The sequence below is a fragment of the Labrus mixtus genome, chromosome 2 (genome assembly GCF_963584025.1).
Source record: "Labrus mixtus chromosome 2, fLabMix1.1, whole genome shotgun sequence".
Lineage (NCBI taxonomy): Eukaryota > Metazoa > Chordata > Actinopteri > Labriformes > Labridae > Labrus > Labrus mixtus.
The window spans coordinates 22161893-22182377 of record NC_083613.1 but is presented as its reverse complement, the minus strand read 5'-3'; the positions used below and the strand labels follow the sequence as shown (position 1 = coordinate 22182377).

The 20485-nt window shown below is 41.6% G+C and overlaps 1 protein-coding gene across 4 annotated transcripts; it reads left to right on the top strand.

The window, feature by feature from the left end:
* Positions 1–226: 226 nt before the first annotated feature.
* Positions 227–20460, top strand: pcm1 (pericentriolar material 1). 4 transcript variants are annotated; one of them, XM_061056556.1, is made up of 40 exons: positions 227–420; positions 1563–1677; positions 1928–2176; positions 2994–3320; positions 4797–4967; positions 5459–5578; positions 5883–6069; positions 6332–6441; positions 6973–7246; positions 7343–7493; positions 7784–8005; positions 8226–8392; positions 8520–8749; positions 9376–9518; positions 9668–9797; positions 10459–10623; positions 10768–10946; positions 11447–11659; positions 11743–12040; positions 12209–12354; positions 12440–12621; positions 13053–13233; positions 13319–13629; positions 13713–13874; positions 14083–14139; positions 14321–14493; positions 15240–15371; positions 15964–16093; positions 16536–16703; positions 16833–16930; positions 17147–17281; positions 17385–17588; positions 17713–17772; positions 17864–18014; positions 18192–18340; positions 18456–18519; positions 18638–18843; positions 19336–19428; positions 19537–19660; positions 19789–20460. In XM_061056556.1, exons 2-40 carry the CDS (start codon positions 1582–1584, stop codon positions 19812–19814), a joined length of 6384 nt encoding a protein of 2127 aa, XP_060912539.1. In that variant the 5' UTR covers positions 227–420; positions 1563–1581; the 3' UTR covers positions 19815–20460. The 4 variants fall into 4 exon arrangements, with proteins under 4 accessions (XP_060912539.1, XP_060912532.1, XP_060912540.1 ...); XM_061056549.1 differs by having other exon boundaries at positions 10765–10946; XM_061056557.1 differs by lacking the exon at positions 14083–14139 and having other exon boundaries at positions 10765–10946.
* The last annotated feature ends 25 nt before the right edge of the window (positions 20461–20485 follow it).

Below are 20485 nucleotides of genomic sequence, written 5' to 3'. Positions count from 1 at the left end.
GGGGTTGAATCAGTAAGGGTTCATACAGGGAGCAAAGCCCAAACAAGCAACTGCACTTTAGAAAACAAGCCCAAAAACCCGCGACTAACGATATTTGCAAGCGACTTTACAGAAAAGCCCAAAGTCGCTTATAAAACAAGCGGACCTGGCAACACAGCTTCCGGGGGTCCAACATTAAGCCAGGTAGATAATGTGTGCTGCCATCTGCTGTGTGGGGGGTGTTTATATCAGCGTTACATCCCTGGATTCACGAGTTGCTGCGTTTTGGGACCGATAAGACGTTATTGTACATCACATGGATTTAACAATACTCCGAGTTAATCTGTGAAACATTCACTGCAGTATGTGAAGAACTAGACCACGACGTTTTCTCCACTACCGACCTGAAGGGGGGTAACACCAGCGTCCAGTTTCTTAAACGTAAGCTAACTTAGCAAGCGCAGTTTAAAATAACATTAATGAACGGCAGTGTTTTAGCATGCTGCGTGTTGCTTGTCTCACTCTTAGTGTGAATCTCACCTTCCTCTCAGCTTGGGTTTGTAGCCTCGCTCAGGTTAAACGCGAGCTGAGATGCTTGTTTGCTTCAACTTTTTGTCCGGATTTTTAAAGTTAGCTGTTTTTTTTTTTTTTTGTGAGCAGCTGTCATCAAGCTAGGTAGCATCAGTGAGCTACCCCCACCAAGCTTGATAAACTTTTTTTTTTCACTCGTTAGCTGAATGCTTTATGATTTTTGTTTATCGACTGGGTGGTTTTGTCGGTCGTTGGGGTTAGCTGCTGCAGTTTGGGGATCTTTCATGTTGCCATGGCAATTGCGGGACGGTAACTAGGTCACAAGCGCTAGGCTAGTAAAGTTCATTCAGAAAAAAACAACAACATAATGTAAATCATTTTAAAGTAGAATACACTGAAATGTGTCGCTGGAAGTCTATTAAGCTAACAATATCAAATGTTCCTGCCGAGTTGCAGCATAAACCTCGCTGCCTGGTGGAGTGAAAGTCTCATTGTTTTTCCCGGGAATCCGAGCGGGCCACAGACAAAAACACCCAGCGTTAGCCAGTGTTAACATACAGGTTCTCATAGAGTAGTAGGTATACATCATCCACGGTCAGCGACGTACTTTATACACTGTATTGGTTTCAAGTTGGTCGTGATGGGTGAGTTAACTCACTTTACTCGGGTAAACAACTGCTGGTGAAAGGAACATGTCGTATTTGATGGTGGACTACACTCTTAAAATGTACAGTCTATAACCACGCTTAAGTTGTTGATGAATGTGGTTATTCCTCCTTTATTTTACATCCATATACTGGTCAAGGTGTGTGGACGTCGTGAAATGTTTTCATATACTTTTGTTCTTCTTAATTTATCCTGTATAATGTTGTAATTGTTCTGTGGTCATGTGTGGAACTTTTGCATTCCAGCAAGCTGTTATAAAAAAGGAGCCCCATTCATTTTGATTCTTAACTTTTCTCCCCGTAAAATGTCGTGCAACTTGTGTTTTGGTTCAGGTTATTTTTTTCTTCCTGTGTAGTGACCAGTATGCTTTTTGTTGTGTATCGCAGTAAACTGTGAGTGGATGACATGGCAACTGGAGGCACTCCTTTTGATGACAGTGCAGAAGAGCTGCACAACTGGACAGTAACCAATGGCAGTCTTGATGATAGACTCAACAACATGGTAAGAGCCAAGTCAGAACTCCCTGTAAGAAAAATACTTTCATTTACACATAATGTTACGTGTGAGGAGCACAGTAGAACTTTTTATACAGCCGATCTCACCAGTATTTTGTACTTTAAACTGTAACATATACATTACTTTACTTTGATTGCCTTTGGATGCCACGCCATAGAACCGGATATGACAACTGTTTTATTTTCCCACAAAAGAAAGCATGTAATGTTTTTTTGTTGTTGTTGCTGTTTATCAGGACTGGGGTGTGCAGCAGAAGAAAGCAAACAGATCCTCAGAGAAGAACAAGAAAAAGCTTTCAGCTGTGGTTGTGGAAAGCCGCCTGACTAATGATATTTCACCAGAGTCCACCCCTGGGGCTGGCCGTAGGAGAGCACGCACCCCTCACTCCTTTCCACACATCAAATACACCACCCAGATGTCTGTCCCAGACCAGGCTGAGCTGGACAAGCTGCGTCAGAGAATCAATTTCACTGACTTGGATGAGGTGAGGTTGTAAAAAAATGCATTTCAAACAGTGTAATTTATCTTTTGTTACATTTAATACAGCAATTATGATATGTAGCATCATATTGGAGGTGACATCTGACTTGAAAGGTATCATGTGTATTTTCTAGTAGAGCAGCATTTTTTAAAGCAGGTTACCATACTGATTTTGTGTCTTCGCTGAGCATGACAATGCACATGCAAGGCGTAGGCACAGACGTCCCTTTATGCTCGTTTTCTGGAGGTTAGGGTTCAAGTTTGACTTTTTCCTGTTAAGGAATGTCAGGGACATGGAATAAAAGTCTTAAGGATAATCAGACAGTCAAAATGAATTTTGTTTTTTTTAAAGGTCTTTTTCTGGGGTTAAATTCCATTGTGTTGCCGTGATGCATTGGCCGGCATGGGAGGAAGTGACATGCAAAATATATATCTCATATTTTGGTACATAGTTGTCAGGCTGACCTTCTTTAGCTGTCTAGCAGAAGGATGATGAAGCAGTGCATGTAAACATGAGGGAAATCCAACAACAGAGCGCAACGTGGTAAGATTGGTACAGGCAGAGATGGAGTCAGATAGCTTTTGTTTCATGTTGACTGTAATTGGGCTATTAATCATGATTTTCAATGTAAATTTCCGTTGTTTTGACAATCTGGCGTGAAATCTAATGTGATCCATTACACAAACTCAGGCATTCTGGCTCAGAAGAGTCAACACTAACAAAGTTTACAGGTTTTGTTTCTCAACAGCATGTTTTTGAAGAAAAAGCCCAGTTTTGTGAGTGGTATTTTGTCTGACTTATATTTCCCATTTTTCCTCAGAGGAGCATCGGCAGTGACTCCCAGGGTCGTGTCACGGCTGCTAACAACCAGCGTCAGTTAGTCGGAGAGAACAAGAAGCCCTACAACTTCCTACCTCTGCATGTAAACACTAACAAGAGCAAGGAGCTGCTCCCTCCCTCCTCCTCTGCCCCGACCACACCAGCCATTACCAAGGAAACCAAGAAACAGAGCCCAGGACTCAGGGATATATTAACCCCTTTGGTTCTCACTAAGGATACTCCAAGGCCAAGCCGTGCCGGCACTGAGAGAGGGCCATTGTTTCACAGAGAACATGAGAGAGGAGAGCCGAGAATAGACAGCAGCCAGGTAACATTCTGTTTTGCATTCTTATGTTGAGTGAAACAATGTGGATTTTGTTGTTTACTAATAAAGTGGAATCTTTTACCTGTTGTTGGTGCCGGAGGAAAAGTCGGAGAAGTAATTAGAATATAGAGAAATTAAACACCTGACAAATTTGAGTGATTTATGTATTAACTCTCAAGATGTTTCACTCTGAGCCAGAGCATAACGTATAAAGAAAATTATATAATTTACCACAAGGAAGTAGCTTGATAAAATAAGGTGCAGACATCAAACATGTTGTGATGTAGAACAGATTGTTCTTAACTGTAATACATTCAGAAGTACAGAAACACGGTTAAGTCTTATCAATTTGATAAAGTCTTTTAATTGCACAATTAATAAAGCGAGCCTCTTTCGTAACATAGTTTGGACGATTTGTTAAGATACAACAACAAAATGGGCTTTAATCTCTCCAGGACAAAATAATTAAAATCCAGGTTTTAACAGTCAATAATCCTCATATCCACCAAGTAAAGCCTGGTATGCAGCTTACAAGACAAAATACTAGGAAAGTACCATTGGAGGGTGAGCTGACTGCAGGCCTCAGGGATTATCATTGATATAGGCTGGATAGTGATAGGGTACCTACCTAAATGTTAAGAAATAATGATGTCATATCAGCCTCCAGTACTCAGTTTACGAGGACGATGCTATCAAGTTGCACATATCATCTTATGAGGATTTATTTCAGTATCATTTTTTTTATGACTCCCATGATAAAACGTACTACTCCTGTGTAGAAAGAAAAAATGTCCTACTTAATTTGAGTCTTTTTTTAATTTGTACACATTGTGGATGCAGTGCTCGATTATTCTATTATAACCAGCCCAACGACCCAGATGCACAATCAAAGACTCCAGACCAGCTGATTGCACATTCCATTAGCCCCCTTTGGCCTTTTAAGATGCTGCCTTAAGAATGAGAAACAGGAACGCATAATTCTGAGTTTCATAATCATTCTCCTGTGATGCTAATGTTTTTGTCAGTGACTCTGGTGAGATCATCTCGTTCATTACTGCTACAGCATCAGCTTTTCACAAGAGCTTGCACGTGTGTGTCATAGCAGAAACTAAACAATGTACCTGGGCCAGTGGTTACAATAATGGCTAGAGTCATGTTGAAATGTAACTTAATGTCAACCCCTCAGATGAATCACTGCACTCCAGACTACTCTGTGAATCCAGAACGAGGCTGAAAGTGAGGGAGCACTAGTGCAGCTGACTCAAGGCTGTATTTAGGCCAATTTATAAATATGCCACCCTTGGTGCCCAGTGAGTTCTGTGCCCAACCCCCTTTCTGCCCTTATTTCATCAGAGCCGTCGCTACAGATGCTAGCTCACCTTTCCGTACCTCTCTCTCTTTCTCTCGTCTTCTTTTCATTTACTGCACTGAAACCCACACACATAATCCCACTTACCTCCTCTCTTTGTTTGGTCTCAGGTGGTGAGCAAACTGGTCCAGATCCGGGAGTACATCAGTAAGGCCAGCTCCATGCGGGATGACCTGGTGGAGAAGAACGATGTACCAGCCAACGTGGAGCGTCTCTCCCACCTCATCGACCACCTCAAAGAGCAAGAGAAGTCCTACCTGCGATTTCTGCAGAAAATGCTGGTTAGTCTGTCATTTAAATTGTCTTGATCCTATCAGACTAAAATGAGTTCTCTGCTCTTAGATAAATTATTACCATTTTAGTATAGCAGCCTCATTAAATGTGTCTTTTTCTTTGACCTGGAACACTTGAAAACCAAAGTCATGTGTCATGTGATGCTAAAAATAGGACGTTCTGTAGGATGCTGCCTCCCATGGCTACAAGTTGGCTTAGTCTTGTGTGTTTGGTGAATTGAGGTTAAATGTATTGTAGTCTTTGTTAGAAACCTCTAGTCTATTGGGTGGATAAGACTATACAATGTACTGCCAGGTTATTGCTCCCTATATAACAGATTTTATATACAAGAATTCCCATATATGGAGCATTTTGCATATATTTGAGCACATTGCATTTTCAGTTGTTTCAGATTCTGCTTTTTACCGCAGCTTACTGTATGGTTGTCTTATTTCAATATTTTTTTAGTCACCGGCTGATCTTTCCATTACATTTGCAGACACGAGGGAACGAGGATGATGATGTCGGAACTGTAGACTCTGCAGTGGGTTCACGTTCACTGGCAGAGAGCACTTCTCTTAACGTAGAGATCCACTCGTCAGGTGCCTCAATTGCAACGGTGTGTACCTTTTGTGGTCTGTTTTTCAAAGATCATCCACTTTTAAACCTGTGTAAGCATACTCTGTTACATTACTCAAAGCTAATATTTGTACAAGGTAATTGTATCTTGTCTTTATATCTAGAGATAGGAAATATATACAAAGCGATTCATTCTTTCTTTGCTTAATCCACATAGTTTAATCCTATTTGCTTTGTCAGTCCCTGACAAGCCTCTATTTCGTATTCTGCTGAGTAGTTTTGCGGCGCTATTCCTGTTTTGTGGAGTCAGTGTTTGAAATACTCTGTGGGTGTGAATTCTCTAGGGTGGCAGGCCAGAACCGGTGAGAGCTGACCAGAAGGAAGAGTTGGAGAATCTGCGTAAGCAGCACGAGCTGCTGAAGAAGATGCTGGAGCAGCAGGAGCAGCTCCGAGCCCTGCAGGGGCGACAAGAAGCCCTGATGGCCATGCAGGACAGTGCAGAACAGGCACTGGCTGTGATTGAAGACACTGGTGGGTGTACAAGGATACAGACAGGTCTACAAACAGGTCCATGACAGTGACGTGCAGACCTGTTATTGTCTAGTTTAGTGATTGTCTCACAGTGTATTTGACAGTTCTTGAAATCTGACACACACCAATGAATCATCAGTTTGTTTTGAATGAGTTTGTAATAGTGCAAACAGATTACAATATGGAAGGAATGTTTATTTATCAGTCATTTCTGTTCAATATGTTAACTGGTTGCTCCATTGTTGTTGTTTGTTGTCATTAGTTGTAACAGAAACCACCGGCAGTGTTTCGGGTCTGAGCATCACATCAGAACTGAATGACGAGTTGAACGACTTGATCCAACGGTTTCACAACCAGCTACGTGACTCTCAGGTATAGCAGACTTAACGTCTGGGTTGATATAATCGCTTTGAATATTAGCATTATGGCAATTACATCAACTACATTGAACTGTGTGCTGACTTATGTCCTTCAGTTTTCACAGCATCTGGATCACCAGATACTTATTTTGTATACTATATGTTTTATAGTATGTTACTATGTTGAATCCCTTGTCTAACATGCTATGCCAATCTGGTTGAAACATTTTTTTAATGGGGTGCTGGTGGACTAGTGGTTAGTTAGCGTGCCCCATGTACAGATGTAGTTGTCCTTTAAGCAGGCGGCTCGGGTTGGAGTCCAACCTGTGGCTTACCCGCAGGTCACTCCCCACACTCTCACCATGTGTCCAATTCTATCCACTATCCTATGACAATAAATTCATAAAAGCCCCATAAATCATAAATCAATCTACCTTTCAAAGAAGAAAACTTTTTTTTTTTAACAAATGTGTCTGAACGGTTTTAATGAAGTTTAAAAGAGTTAAGTTCAGAGTTCAAGTGTTTCATTAACTTTGCCTTCTAGACTAAAGCAGTGCCAGACAACCGTCGTCAGGCAAATAGCCTTTCCCTCTCTAGAGAGGTGTGCTGGTCCAGGATTCCTCAGGCTCTTGGTCCACCTCAACACAGGCCTCTGCTGCACTCAGCCTCCGGTCCCCACACTGGCCTCGACACAGGGGCAACAGCTGCTAGTGCCAAACTCACAAAGCTCCAAGAACTCCAAGACAAAAAACAAACAATGGACAAGATCCTGCAGGAGCTGCACTCACTCAGAGACCAGACACTCAACAATAACTCATGTAAGAGTATTTCCAAAACCAGTTTTTTGTTGTTTCTGTAATGGTGTGTTTTGTTACCTATGTACAGTTTATATAAATTCATGATGTTCCCTCAAGGTCGCGGTTTATCAACACAGTGCAGCCTGAGTATGGGAGGATCTTCAGATTTTACGCCTGCTCTCTGCTCTAATGGGGCGTCAGCTTCCGCGTCATTTCATCCCTTGATCACACAACACCAGGACAGCTCCAATTCCACAGACAAGCTCAGGTACCGACAAAAACACAAGAGGCTTCAGGCCGTTCAATAGGCATATCCGATATCAACAGCAGGGTGTTGTACAGAGTGCTGGCAGTGTAATGAAACCTTTCAGCTACAAAAGCTGTCCTCTTGTTGATGAGTTTCAGGCTTAGTTGCTTTAGAGCATTTCTGTTGGTGACTCTTTAAAGTAGAGGTGGGAATTGTGAAGCCATTGTCCTAGTGTGTGACATAACCGTTTAAATAATTCATACACGTCAACATTGACACATTCGCTTTTCATTCTTTTCTACTCCCAACAGGAAGCTAAAGGAGGTCCACAAGCGCTTGAACGAGCTGCGGGAGCTGGTTCAGTATTACGAGCAGACGTCTGACATGATGGTGGATGCCGTCAATGAGAATGTGAAAGAGGAGGATGATGACGAGGAAGAGGAGGAGGAGGAAGATGAGACAGAGGATGGTTCTTTGTTTGAGGCCATGTTTGACTCTGAGCAGGAGAACCGCCAGCCTGTAACCAACATCAGGTTAATCTCTACAGTTTGATAGACCGAATCATCCACCAATTTAGCGAGAAAATAATCTGCAGATTAATTAGGGAACAAGATAATAGTTGGTTGCAGCCTGACTTATGAGACAGAATAAAACTGTTACTGAGCGCTGGTCTTAAGCAATCAGTCACGTCGAATGTAATTCTACTACTGACACCGATGTTTTCATAACAGTCCCTGCACGTTATCTCTGCAGAAACCCACAACGCAGTGGAAACTGGACAGACCTGAACAGCCTGACAAATGGGCGCAGTGTGAGGAGCAGTGCTACAAACAACAGAGATGGCAGACTGAACACAGAGTGTGAGATTAACAACCGGTCAGCAGCGAACCTCCACAGCCTCAATATCCCCTCAGCCATAGGTACAAATACATACAGAGATGATTTCAGGAGCTTTATATTCAAACTGTGTTCTGTGGAATGCAGATTTTAAAGAGGACAATTATAAATGACTGAATCTAACATTTGTTTAACTTTTGGTTCATTTAGAATGCCAGTACAATAGAGATACCCCATATAATCAGGTGAAGGACAGCGATGATGATGAAGATGGTCTTGATAACAATGGAGGTGCACAGGCTGCGGCTCCAGACAGTGAGGCCTCGGGGTCCAGCCGAAGAAGCAGTCTGGGGAACAATGGAGGTTTCTCCCAGAAGGTTCATCGGCAGACGGCGAAGCAGAAACTACGGCAGCTTCAGGAGCTGGTGGCCATGGTTCAGGTGAGGACCAGCACAGAATAATATTCAGGATTCAATAGGATGGGGTGTTGGTGCAACTTGATAGAATGGCAGAATGAGATGTATTTAAAGCATTGGAACATTTCTGCCTTTGTGATCTAATATTGGCACTGATAAATGTGCTGGGATAAACTTTAAATCGTTTAAACAGTAGATTGAAGGTGTTGGAGGACAATGCTTCAGGTTGTAGATGCTTTGACTAATGACTTTCTGCTCTGTGACTCAGGACATGTTGATCTGTGTTTGTAATTACTTTGTGTTTAATGTCTGTAACTTGTTTGTTGTGCTGCTGCCCCTCTTTGCCAGGACACTCTCATAAATGAGATTCTTAATCTCAGTGAGGTTTCTCCTGGTTAAATAAAGATCCATCAAACCTGGCATATTAATTATTAACAAATTAATAACAAGTAAATTCTGATAATCCACTGCATTCAAAATGTGTGAAAGATATTCCTAACAGCAGCAACGTGTTTTGTTAGTTTAGTTTAGTTTTTATAGCTGATGTGGTGTTAATCTCCCTGCATTCAAAATACAACACATTTTAGTAAATAATCTCTGACCAATCTTAAACTAAACACTGTAAATTATCTGTTTGTGTCTGTATCTAGAGTGATGACACAGATGTCACAACAGCTAATGAGGATGAAGTTTTACACCAACAGCCAAATAATACCAGAGCTGCAGCTGCAGGATCACAGGGGGCCGGATCCAAACAGAATCCTAGAGAACTTAGCCTCTCCAGCAAGGCCAGGTAAAATCATGAGACCTCTTAGAGGACTGTTTTGTAATCTTAATGGTTGTCCCATAATATTAGATTAACTGTGTTTTGTGTGCTCATTTCTAGTCTGTTTTTTCCCCCAAACTTGGCATTTACATTGCATCAAACTCTTCTGGACTCAGGGAGAAGTTGTATGAAGAGAAACTGCGTCAGCAGAAACAGGAGTTGAAGCAGCTCCATGAAGAACGACGGAGGCTCATTGAAATCCAAGGAAAGATCCAGGACCTGGAGTGGGCTTGCCCGGACCTCCAGGTTATTTTACACATAAAGAACCACATGCACACACAAGCACATAAGCACACTCACTGAGGTTTCCTGCTTATTTGAAACATATGAGGAGATAAAGAATCTACAGTAGGATTCAATAAGAATCTGAAGTATGTAGAATTAAAGTTTGTGTTAAGGGTCACCTACATAATAGTGAAAGCTCTTAGAACACAGCACTACAGCTTCAAAAAAGAGAAACGTTGAACCAACACCCCCCTAAAAGTTTCATCTGGTAACTATGTGCAAGCCTCTATTTAATTTGAGATTCAAGATTCAGTTTATTTACGATACGACTTGATATGATACTATTTTTTTATGTCCGTTTGGGGGAATGTAATTTAGACTTCAGCGCTTCACACATTAAACTGCCTCCAGAATAGAATCCATAAATACGAACATATTGAAATTTCAATATAAACAGTGTGCTAATAATAGTGATAAAAAGAACAAGCAAAAAAAAAAGAATCAGCTTACAGTTCGCAACACAGTCACCCAAGACATTTGTGTTCGAAGTGCAGTGTATTTAAAGATTTTAGGTGGGAATGGGGCACAGTTATTCATGATCCTGATCGGTGTGGGTTAAGAGTTACAATATATAGTTGTATTAAGAAACAATCCTTTTAACTGTGTGTGGTCTTTCTTCTAGTCCTCTTTGTCCAGCACAGTGAGTCAGCAGGGCTTGCTGAGGAAGCTTCCAGTTGCAGTTTCAACTCCAGCCCCTGTCCAAACTTCCTCTGGACCTAAAACCAACTCGACTCTGCTCAAATCCACCACTCCAGAAGCTGCTACTTCTTCAGTCACTGACAACGAGGTAACAAACAGCACTTTGCACACACACACACACACACACACACACACAAAGACCCTAGTCTATTGTTCATCACATGTTTAAGTTACATCCACATTGGAAGATCAGTACAGATTTAAGCTAAGTGTTTTTATGGGTTGTCAGCAGCTGTGGTCGGAGATGCGTCGCCATCAGATCTTGCGGGAAGAACTGCGACAGCGTAGAAAGCACCTAGAGTCCCTGATGGCCGAACACCAGAGGCGAAGCGGTCTCAACGACTCACCACGACGAATGGGTGACCAAGAAGGCCTCGCTACACCCTCACAGCCTGTTAGCAGGGATGAAAGGTAAGAGACACTCTGCTCTGCTGTATGTGCATGGGTGTGTGTTTGTGGGTGTGTGGGTGTGTGAGGAGCTGGACTGTTTAACCTGTTATGTGTCATTAGGCTATGTATTCGTGTGTTTACTTGTAATGTTACTCTTCTTTTGCTTTCATTCTGAGTCTTCTCAAGACAGATCTCTCAAGTTCTTGGGTTGTCCATTGCTCTGGCAATTGACTCTCTCCCCGTTTTGTCCTTTGTGTCACTGTTGCACTTATTTTGTTATTTCACGAATAAAAGAAAAAAAAAAAAGAGACACTCTGCTCACATATCCTAAACAGAAGTGCTCGCTATTTAGCATTTTTTTCTTCCATGTGAACATCAGCCACACTGAACAAGAGCTCCTTAAACATACAGTTGTTATTAGATGGCAGTTATTTCTTCTTGATTCTTTGCAGAAGAGGTCAAATAATATTGTTACACAGCAGAAAGCAACATTTTATACCACTGTGCCTACGTTTCATTAGGACAATGGCCACCTGGGGTTCCACTCCCTGCCACCTTGATGATGATGATGATGATGATGATGACGAGGATGAGGATGATTATCACTCCGAGATGGGGGCAGAGGAGGAAGAAGAGCAGGAAGAGTGTGCAGAGAGCAGTTCTGATGACGACATCCATATCTACTCATCCAGCAGGAACCAGTGCTCCTACAGTAACAGGAAGAATCATGGCAGGTTAGAAAACGTGAATGCAAAGGACTAAGTACTACTCCGTCATCTGTTGTTTGTTTTAAAATAAATATTTGTATGTCTTTCAGCAACCTGAAGTCTCCGCAAGCATTCTCGGGTGAGGCAAGTGGGAATTCATCCTTTCATAACAAGACTAATGCAAAGCAGCAGCAGCAGAAGCAGCAGCAGCAGCAGCAGCAGCAGTGCAGGAGTTTGAGCCAGTCTGTGAATCAGCATGGAGCAACACGGCGGCAAGAGAACCTGCGCTGGGCGTCTGAGCTCTCCTTCGCAGAGGGCTCGTCGCACTGGCAGGAGCAGGTCGGCCAGCTGCAGAGACAGCTTGACTTCAGCAACAGCATGTGTCAGACACTCCTGCAGGACCAGCAGGTCAGTGCACTGAATGAATGCATAAACACACAGGGACACTGACCTAAATAAAAGACACAAGCTTGCTCTTGTAATGAAGACACACATTGAGTTTCCACTGGAGTTCTCGGAGTATATCTACTTTATTTTTTTTAACCATTGTCCCCCTTTCTTCTTCATCTTCCACAGTCACTCTCTTACATGTTACAAACCTTACTGACTGGGCAGTACAGTGTAGTACCCAACAACCTGTCATCGCCCCAGGTGCACCTGGTCATGCACCAGCTCAACCAGTGTTACACCCAGCTGACGTGGCAGCAAAACAATGTGCAAAGGTATACAATCTGAATAGAACACAACAAATGTATATCTAGTATTCATGCATTACATCATTCATATTCTGTTTTACTTTTCTTTCAGACTAAAGCAGGTCTTAAACGACCTCCTCCGTCAGCAGCAGCAGCAGCAGCAGCAAAAGCACGGCTCATCCCAAGAAACTAACTCCGTTCCCTCAGCCTCTCCTGGTTTCTTCCCCCCTTTCTCATCCAACCTTCAACCTCCAACCAACGTGCCAACTGCTGCTTTATCCCCATTCCCTCCAAGTGAGACATGCATATTTATTAGCTTTTGAGCATAATTCTCACTCAAAAACATGGTGATAATGCCAAGGGCCAAGACATCAAAATGTGGCTGAAAGTGTGTTTTTAGACCTACTAAAAATGTTCATTTTGGTTTGGCTGTGAGGTAGAGTCAGTAAAAGTACCATAAATAGGCCAATGCATTTTAAAACATCTTGACAATACCTCTTTTACTGTAAGAACGTTTACCAAATTAATTATAGTAATTTGTCCAATAGATTCTTTACATGCATTTCTTTTACTATTTATAAACAAGTCTATTACTGAGTACTCTACATTTGTAGAAGAAGTAAATGACATGTTTTAATAGTAGGAAAATAGTCCCACTGTTTTGGTTGCCACAGCCTTGTTTCTTTGGATCAATAACACTTGTTTCTTTTTTTTTCATTCTGCAGGCTTTAACTTATATCCACTTTTCCCTAATCCCACGGGGGATTTCCCTCAAGGGGCAACAGGTCATGCAAGCCCTGACCATCAGAAGCAGCAGCTGGACCCAAACACTTCAGTCAAAACAGAGTACATGAGTTTCCCCCCTCCTCTGCAGCGCTCTCCTCTTAACACCACTGCAGAGAGAGGGTATGTCCATCATATCTGCCCAATTCAAATCATTTTTGATATTAATGTAAGCTTTTATTTTGATTCACCTATTTAAATTTTTCAGAGCTGCTGGCTGGCTTAAAACTTCGTACACAAACAACAACGTCCAGCATCGCCTATCTAAAACGGATCCCCAAGAGTCCCCCTCCTTCTCCCCCACTTTTGTCAACCGCCACAACCGACCTGAAGAATTTGACAGGGTGTCCCAGGAAAGCTTCAGTAGCATACCTGATCCAGTCGACCCCACCACCATCACAAAGACCTTCAAGACCGGACGTAAGGCCGCTGCACAGGCAAACCTGGCCACCCGGAGCAAAACGCCCAACTCTAAGAGCCGCCGCAGGAGGAGCAAAGGGCAGAACAAGAACAGTGAAGGTGGGAAATATCGCTGAATCTCCTGTATTATGACTCTTACCAAAATATCAAAGATATTATTAAGAATTTGTTTTCTCCCTCAGACCACGAGAGTGACAGTGTTAGCAGTACTGCAGACTTTGCACAGAAGAGGGCACCACTGTCCCATCAGAAGGATCAGAACAAGAGTCTGCTGGACAAGCTGACTCAAGAAAAACTTCACAGCAAGACCAGGCTTGGGAGTAAACGAAATGACCTCTCCTCTGGTAGGCGTTAAGCTTTTCTTAGTGAAGGTTGTACACCCCCCTCACCCCTCATGTCTGTGTATGTTTTTTCTCCTTCTACATTATGCTTATTTTATGTCTTGTCTTTTTTTTTTTAAATATATTCTTTGCACTGTTGTCATGACCATATTTTTGATTTTAATTTTTGTTTAATTTCCTTTGTCGTCAATTTAATTTATCTTACTCACAGCCTATGCTTGGAGAACACCCTTCCTCTCTAACAGAATTGCATGCACAGAAGCACCAGGTAAACTCACATATGCAAATCCAGGCATCATTTGGCTCTTATGTATGTCTCCTGAACATCCCAAGCATGCTTTTCTTTTTGGCTAAACTTTCACAAAAGCTTCTGAGTTTAAGGGCAAACTTGTTTTATAACTCATGTGTCACATTACGCCATCTCATGCAATGAAATCTTGCACCTGCAGACGCCAGCAGCGACTTCTCACTGTTCGAGGCGCTGAGAGAGACCATCTACTCGGAGGTGGCCACTTTGATTTCCCAGAATGAGTCCCGTCCTCATTTTCTCATTGAACTCTTCCATGAGCTGCAGCTCCTCAACACGGACTACTTACGGCAGAGGGCACTGTACTCCCTACAGGTAATATTATACATATGTAACGTCTGACACCGTCTTGATAGATAAATCTTTATTATCATGGTATTTAGATGTTTAATTGTACTGTTAAATAGGTTGGGTGGGGAGGGGGATCATTCAACAAAGTATCTCTATAAGTAGGATGGCAATATTGTATCAATACAAAACCCTCCCGAATGTCAGCTTTATTAAAACTATTTGCTGAAAATAATTTGCATTTGAAAAAGGGTTACAACATTTACAATGTATCTTACTGCAAAACTCGGCATACTGTAAAAAGTTCAATATCGCAATAATATATCCCACCTAAGTATCATCATGATATTATATCATCAGGGATTTATTCCCTCTGTTTTATTAATGTTGTGGTCATTTATCAATTTTCATTTTTCTTGTTGAAATGTAATGATTTGAATTGTTGGTTATTTTTTCAGTCTAGATAAGAGATGATTTTGTTTTTTTCTCAATATTTACAGTACATATGTAGACACTGAAAAAAAACAGCCACTCCCTATTTAAGATGGCTTGACTGTTTGCCTGATGAAGGTCTAGCATGAAATGTTACAATTAAATGTATGCATGCAAGATAGACCATGTTTGGGAGTTTGCTCACAATCTTTTGAGAGAGAAGTCTAGCCAGCCAGAGACTAAAATCTCTTCTGATCTGAGCCAAGTTTTTAGATCCAAAGGCAATGTCCCTTTGAGATCTTTGATCATTTGATAACAACAGTCCTTCGTGTTTCTGGCAGGACATAGTGACCCGGTACCTGACAGAGAAGAGTGCAGTTGAGGACCAGTTAGCCCCTTTTGGTCCTGTGTCGTGGGCTGCAGGCTCTCAGTCTGAGCTCACACCCAGCGAGAGTCTGGCTACCAGCGACGCAGTAAGAGAGAAAAGACATTTTAACTTCTCAGTGTGATACGCTTCCACCAGTCCTGAAGACCTTCTCTTAATCCTCAATATCATCCTTCTTCACTATTTTTTTTTTTTAACACTTGCTCCCTTCTCTACATTTCAATACATCTTTCATTAGTTTCTCTCTCAGCCTTGTCTGCTTTCATCTTTCCATGCCTTGTCTCTTTTCATCCTTCCATGTCTCTCTTTAGTCTCTGACTTTTAATTTTCCCTGCCCCCATCTTCTTTGTCTTTGAATTAAACTTGACAGCGAGACTTCAGAAGGATGTCTGTAAAAAAAAAAAAAGAATGACCCTCCTCTCTGCACGGCTCTTTTGCCAGATTAGACATGTGTTTCTTTGTTCTGGGCCAAAGTCCCTGGAGTTATGCAAATTGAAAGCAGGGCCTTTAGTCTGTCTAAATAATGCCTTTGTTCTGGAATGATGGATGAAATGTCTAATTTTCCTCATTAGGAGAAAGCCACCATTGATGTTTTCTATCATATACATTGGAATGTTCTCTTTCCTTTATGAATTTTTTGCTGTATGTTGGCTCATAACAAACCCTTCACCTTTTTCCAGGAGGTGGTGGAGAAAAATCTGAGATACACACAGGACTCTGTGAAGAAGAGGGATGATGCGGAGTCTGTGGACAACGAGAGCACCATGTCGACCTCCTCCAACCTGGAACCGTTTGCTAACGATGACTTGGGTATAGTTCTGCATGTAGAAATGAGTGAAAGAAGCGGCTAAAGCTTTTAGAACGATGTGCCTACCTAAATCTGTTTCCACATCCTGGTATTCCACTGAAAGGCTTGCTTTTTGGCTTTTATTTTATCAAGCTGAGGAACACTTTTCCAGTAGAGCAGGTTACACCTCGGGATCAAAACTACATGGCCATAATTAATTAATGAAAGTAAAAAAAAAAAGACTTAAGATTTCGGGAACTTCAGTCACATAGATTCTTAATGAGTCTGCCATTCCTACTTTGATCCTTTTGCGTAAACTTGCTCACAAATTCATTATTATCCATGACAGTCTTCTCCCTCTCTCTCTCTTGCTTCATTGAGTTTTAAACTTTCTGGATGCCATTTCTGTCTCTTTTTTTCCCGCCCGCTCCCTCCCCTGCTCTCCCTCCTTTGCTGCTCTGATAGGAAACACGGTGATACATTTAGACAAGGCTCTGGCCAGGATTAGGGAATATGAGCGCATGAAACTTAAGGCTGAGTTTAACCCCTGCAAGGCCAACACTGCAGGTGCAGGTGGCTCTGAAGTCTCAAACGCTGAACATCTCTCTGCTAACCCTGCTGACCAAGTGGAAGGTACCAAATGAAAAAGCCTGACTGAGTTCACCATGTGCTAACACCAGCACAACACAAAGGTTGCCTGTTATTTGGCCGATTATTTTTTTTTTAAAATAACCTGATGATGTTTTTGATGTCTGTGAACAGGCGGGGCAGCTGGTGATGTTCACTGCCCTCAGATTGACACCCAGCAGTTGGATCGTCAGATCAAAGCCATCATGACAGAAGTCATTCCTTTCCTGAAGGTGAGTGAACTTACTCAGAGAGCTGCAGCATGAATCAATAAAAGCTTTGTACCAGCAGGAAATGTCCTGGGATTGAAAATAATCTGAATTTCTTATTAAAATTCTGGAAAGTATTAAGCCTGGAGTTGAATGTAGTCAGTACCTATTTCCAGTGTAAATGAAAGCAGTTTTAAAGAGTGAAATCTCTCTGTAATATTGGTGTTTTTCTTCTATTAGGAGAACATGGATGAGGTGTGTTCCCTCCAGCTTTTGACATCTGTGCGGCGCATGGTTCTCACTCTCACCCAACAGAACGATGAAAGCAAAGAGTTTGTCCGCTTTTTCCACAGACAGCTTGGAGGCATACTGCAGGTACTGTGCGAACACTGCCAACGTCGGGTTCTGGCCAAGTTTATGCAGATCAAATGAACGAAACGGCATCTCTGACACGTCTCGCTCTTTCCTCTTGCTCCAGGAATCTCTCAGTAAATTTGTGGGCCGCACTCTGAAAGACTGCGGGGAGGACCTCCTGGTGGAGATCTCTGAGATCCTCTTCAATGAACTCGCTTTCTTCAGGCTCATGCAGGATTTGGATAACAGCAGCAGCATGGCCTTGGCAGCCAAACACAAGAATAAAAAGAGGGATGAGCAACCCAGTAAAGCAAATCAAAGTCTCAAGGTTGGTTTCCTATTCCAGCTATGATATTTTGGTAAATAGTGAACATACTGTTAAGACTGTTTTCACTGAAATTAGTTTGAAAGAGACTAATTTTGCTCTGTGTTAAATGAATTCCTCTAATTAGGAAAACACAGACACTGGCAGAGATAGATCCATTTCCCCAGCTTACTCTGATGAAGACAAGGTCAGTCATTGAAGTACTGATAATGTAATTGTCAATAGCAATTAGCGCTGCAGTAATCTGTACTACAACGACGTCTCCGTCTTATCTCCAGGACCAAGAAGAGGCTGAGCAGGAAGGTGATTCTACTCTAAAGGAGCATTACCTGCAAGCAGAGAGGAAGAACAGCGGGAGCAGAGAAGCTTCTGAGGTTGAAGAGGAAGAGGAGGATGAAGGAGAGGGACAGGGAATGCCTCTTTCAATCAGTAAGATAATAAAGTTGGAAGGGAAACTCACACGGGCAGCTTCCTTAAGAAGCCAGATTTGATTGTAGTCTGAGATATTTTTTTACAACGTTGTGTGTAAAGTTCTATATAAATAAAGTTGAGTTTATGTAACACTCATGTTGCTAATTTTTGTAAAAAAAAAAATTTCTTCGTCAGGTCTTTCCAAAGCAGAGACTCAGGCTTTGACAAACTATGGCAGTGGAGAGGATGAGAATGAGGAGGAGGAAATGGAGGAGTTTGAAGCTGGACCTGTTGACGTCCAAACATCTTTGCAGGTGTCTGCTGATGGACAAGTGGAGCAGGAGGTCAGTGTTGCAGTTGTTGCAATGAGATGTTTTTCAATAGACCACCATAACTTGGATTTTTCAACAAAACATTTTTTTTTTCTAAGTCTGACTTGTTTTTCATGTCATGCTTCAGGGGACAACACCCAGCAAAACACAAGAGTCCAAAACTGCCCAGAATCGTCCAGAGAGTGACGGAGGTGATGCTTTTTACGTTGAAAGTTTCTTCAAATTTGAAGATGTCAAACTAGCTTTTTGTCTTTTAGAAATCTTGTTTTTCCCAAACCTTTTAATAAACTATTTTGTTTTGCTTTGCAGAAACCATCAGGTCAGGTGGGACCGTGGATTCCACAGCAGAGGACTGTGACATGTCCGAATGTCAGAGTCCAGAGAAGGAGAGTCAACTCCAGGCAGCTGCTGCTTCAGAAGGAGAGTCTGCAGCCTCCCATGATCAGGATGTCCCAAAGGAGTCAAACACCACGAGTAGCCCTGATACTGACTCCCCTGTCATGATCAACGTAGATGTAAGTTCAAGGCTGAAGAAGTTTAATCAGATTCACACTCGGATACAGATAACTTTTTTGTTTGTTTGTTTTTTAAACATTCTACCCGGACCTACATACATTTAAAAACAAACAGTCGACAGGAGTATATCAGAGACAATCAAGAAATCAGTACATTGACACAGGTTCACGCTGGCACCCTTGTGTGGCACCATAAACGATGCCAGGCAAAGATACAAAATGAACAGTTTATTGCACATTCCATTTTAAGACGACATAAAAAGAATGTATTTACAGGCCACTGCCCCTAAGAATTACAAGTATTAACCACTATGTGCTTAAACACAAGAACAAGGAAACAATTACGTTTTCATTCCCAGTGACTATCCAGGTTTAACAGCCTGGTGGCAGAAGATGCAACATTTAGAATAGCTAACCAGGAACTTTTACAGAAGTAAAGGAACTTTTTTGAAGTGGATCATGACTCAACCTGCTGCTGATTTTGATCTGCAGGAGGTTGGCTCGGGGAACACCAGTCAGAAATCTGATGAAGAAGACTTTGTGAAGGTGGATGACCTGCCACTGCAGCTTTCAGTAATGTGTGAGGTGTGTAAAAGCACACACATAAATATGCTTAAATTCTTTGTGATTTACAGGAAAGTCGAGGTTTAAAACGTCTTCTATCTAACAATAAACTGTGTTGTGCAACATTAGGAGGAGCTACAGAAGAGAATAGTGGAGGAGCAGCAGAATAACAACCTGTCTGTGGAGATCCTGAATGGAAACACTGAATCGCTGACTGGGCTTGTGGGAAACGCACATGCTTTGAAGGAACCCGGTATAGACTAATTACTTTGTACAGATCTCTGAACGCATTTGTGGATCTATTTATACATTTGAAAGTTTTGCTACATTTTTAGCTCCATATCCAACAAGACTAACTTGTGTTTTCTTTGTCTTTTTCAGGAACAGTTGGTGCACAGGGCGTGTAAAGATTTATTTTGATATCTGAAGATGTACTGATTATAGCAACACTATACATAAACACTCAAATCTGTTCTGTATATATGATAGTTGATTGTTCTGTGCTTTTTAAAAGGAGCAAAATCTAGTAATATTTGTCCTAACTGTTACCCTGACACACACAAACATATAATCAAAAGCTAATTTCATTTATGCCTGAATGTTTCATGTGATTTGTGGGAAATCTGGGGAGGGCTTTGTCTCTTTGCTACTGATGACAGTTAACAGTTAAAGCTTTTGTTGAATCTCTTAAGTAATGAAATTGCTCTTCCGATCCGCCTTAGCACTGTTCTTGGTTCTGGGATCAGTCTGACTTAAGTTGTGATTTGTTTATTTTAATTGTTTTTAATTAAATGTGTCTTTTTGCTTGGCCTTAGTACTGTATAAGCTCGTCTCTTCTGTACTTGATTGCTGCCTATAAAGAGATATCATTAAGACAGCTTAATTGTTTCTCCACTTATTCCTTCATTTTTAGAGCTCAGGCTTAACTTTTATCCCTTCAGACTAATCTTTATAAACTGTCTATCTTCATTCATTTTTCTGTAATTAAAATGTCAACTACAGTAATCAGTTTTAAATAATAAAATATGGATATAAAATACTTCTCAAACATGACGGTGTGCTGAGTAATTTTCCATAT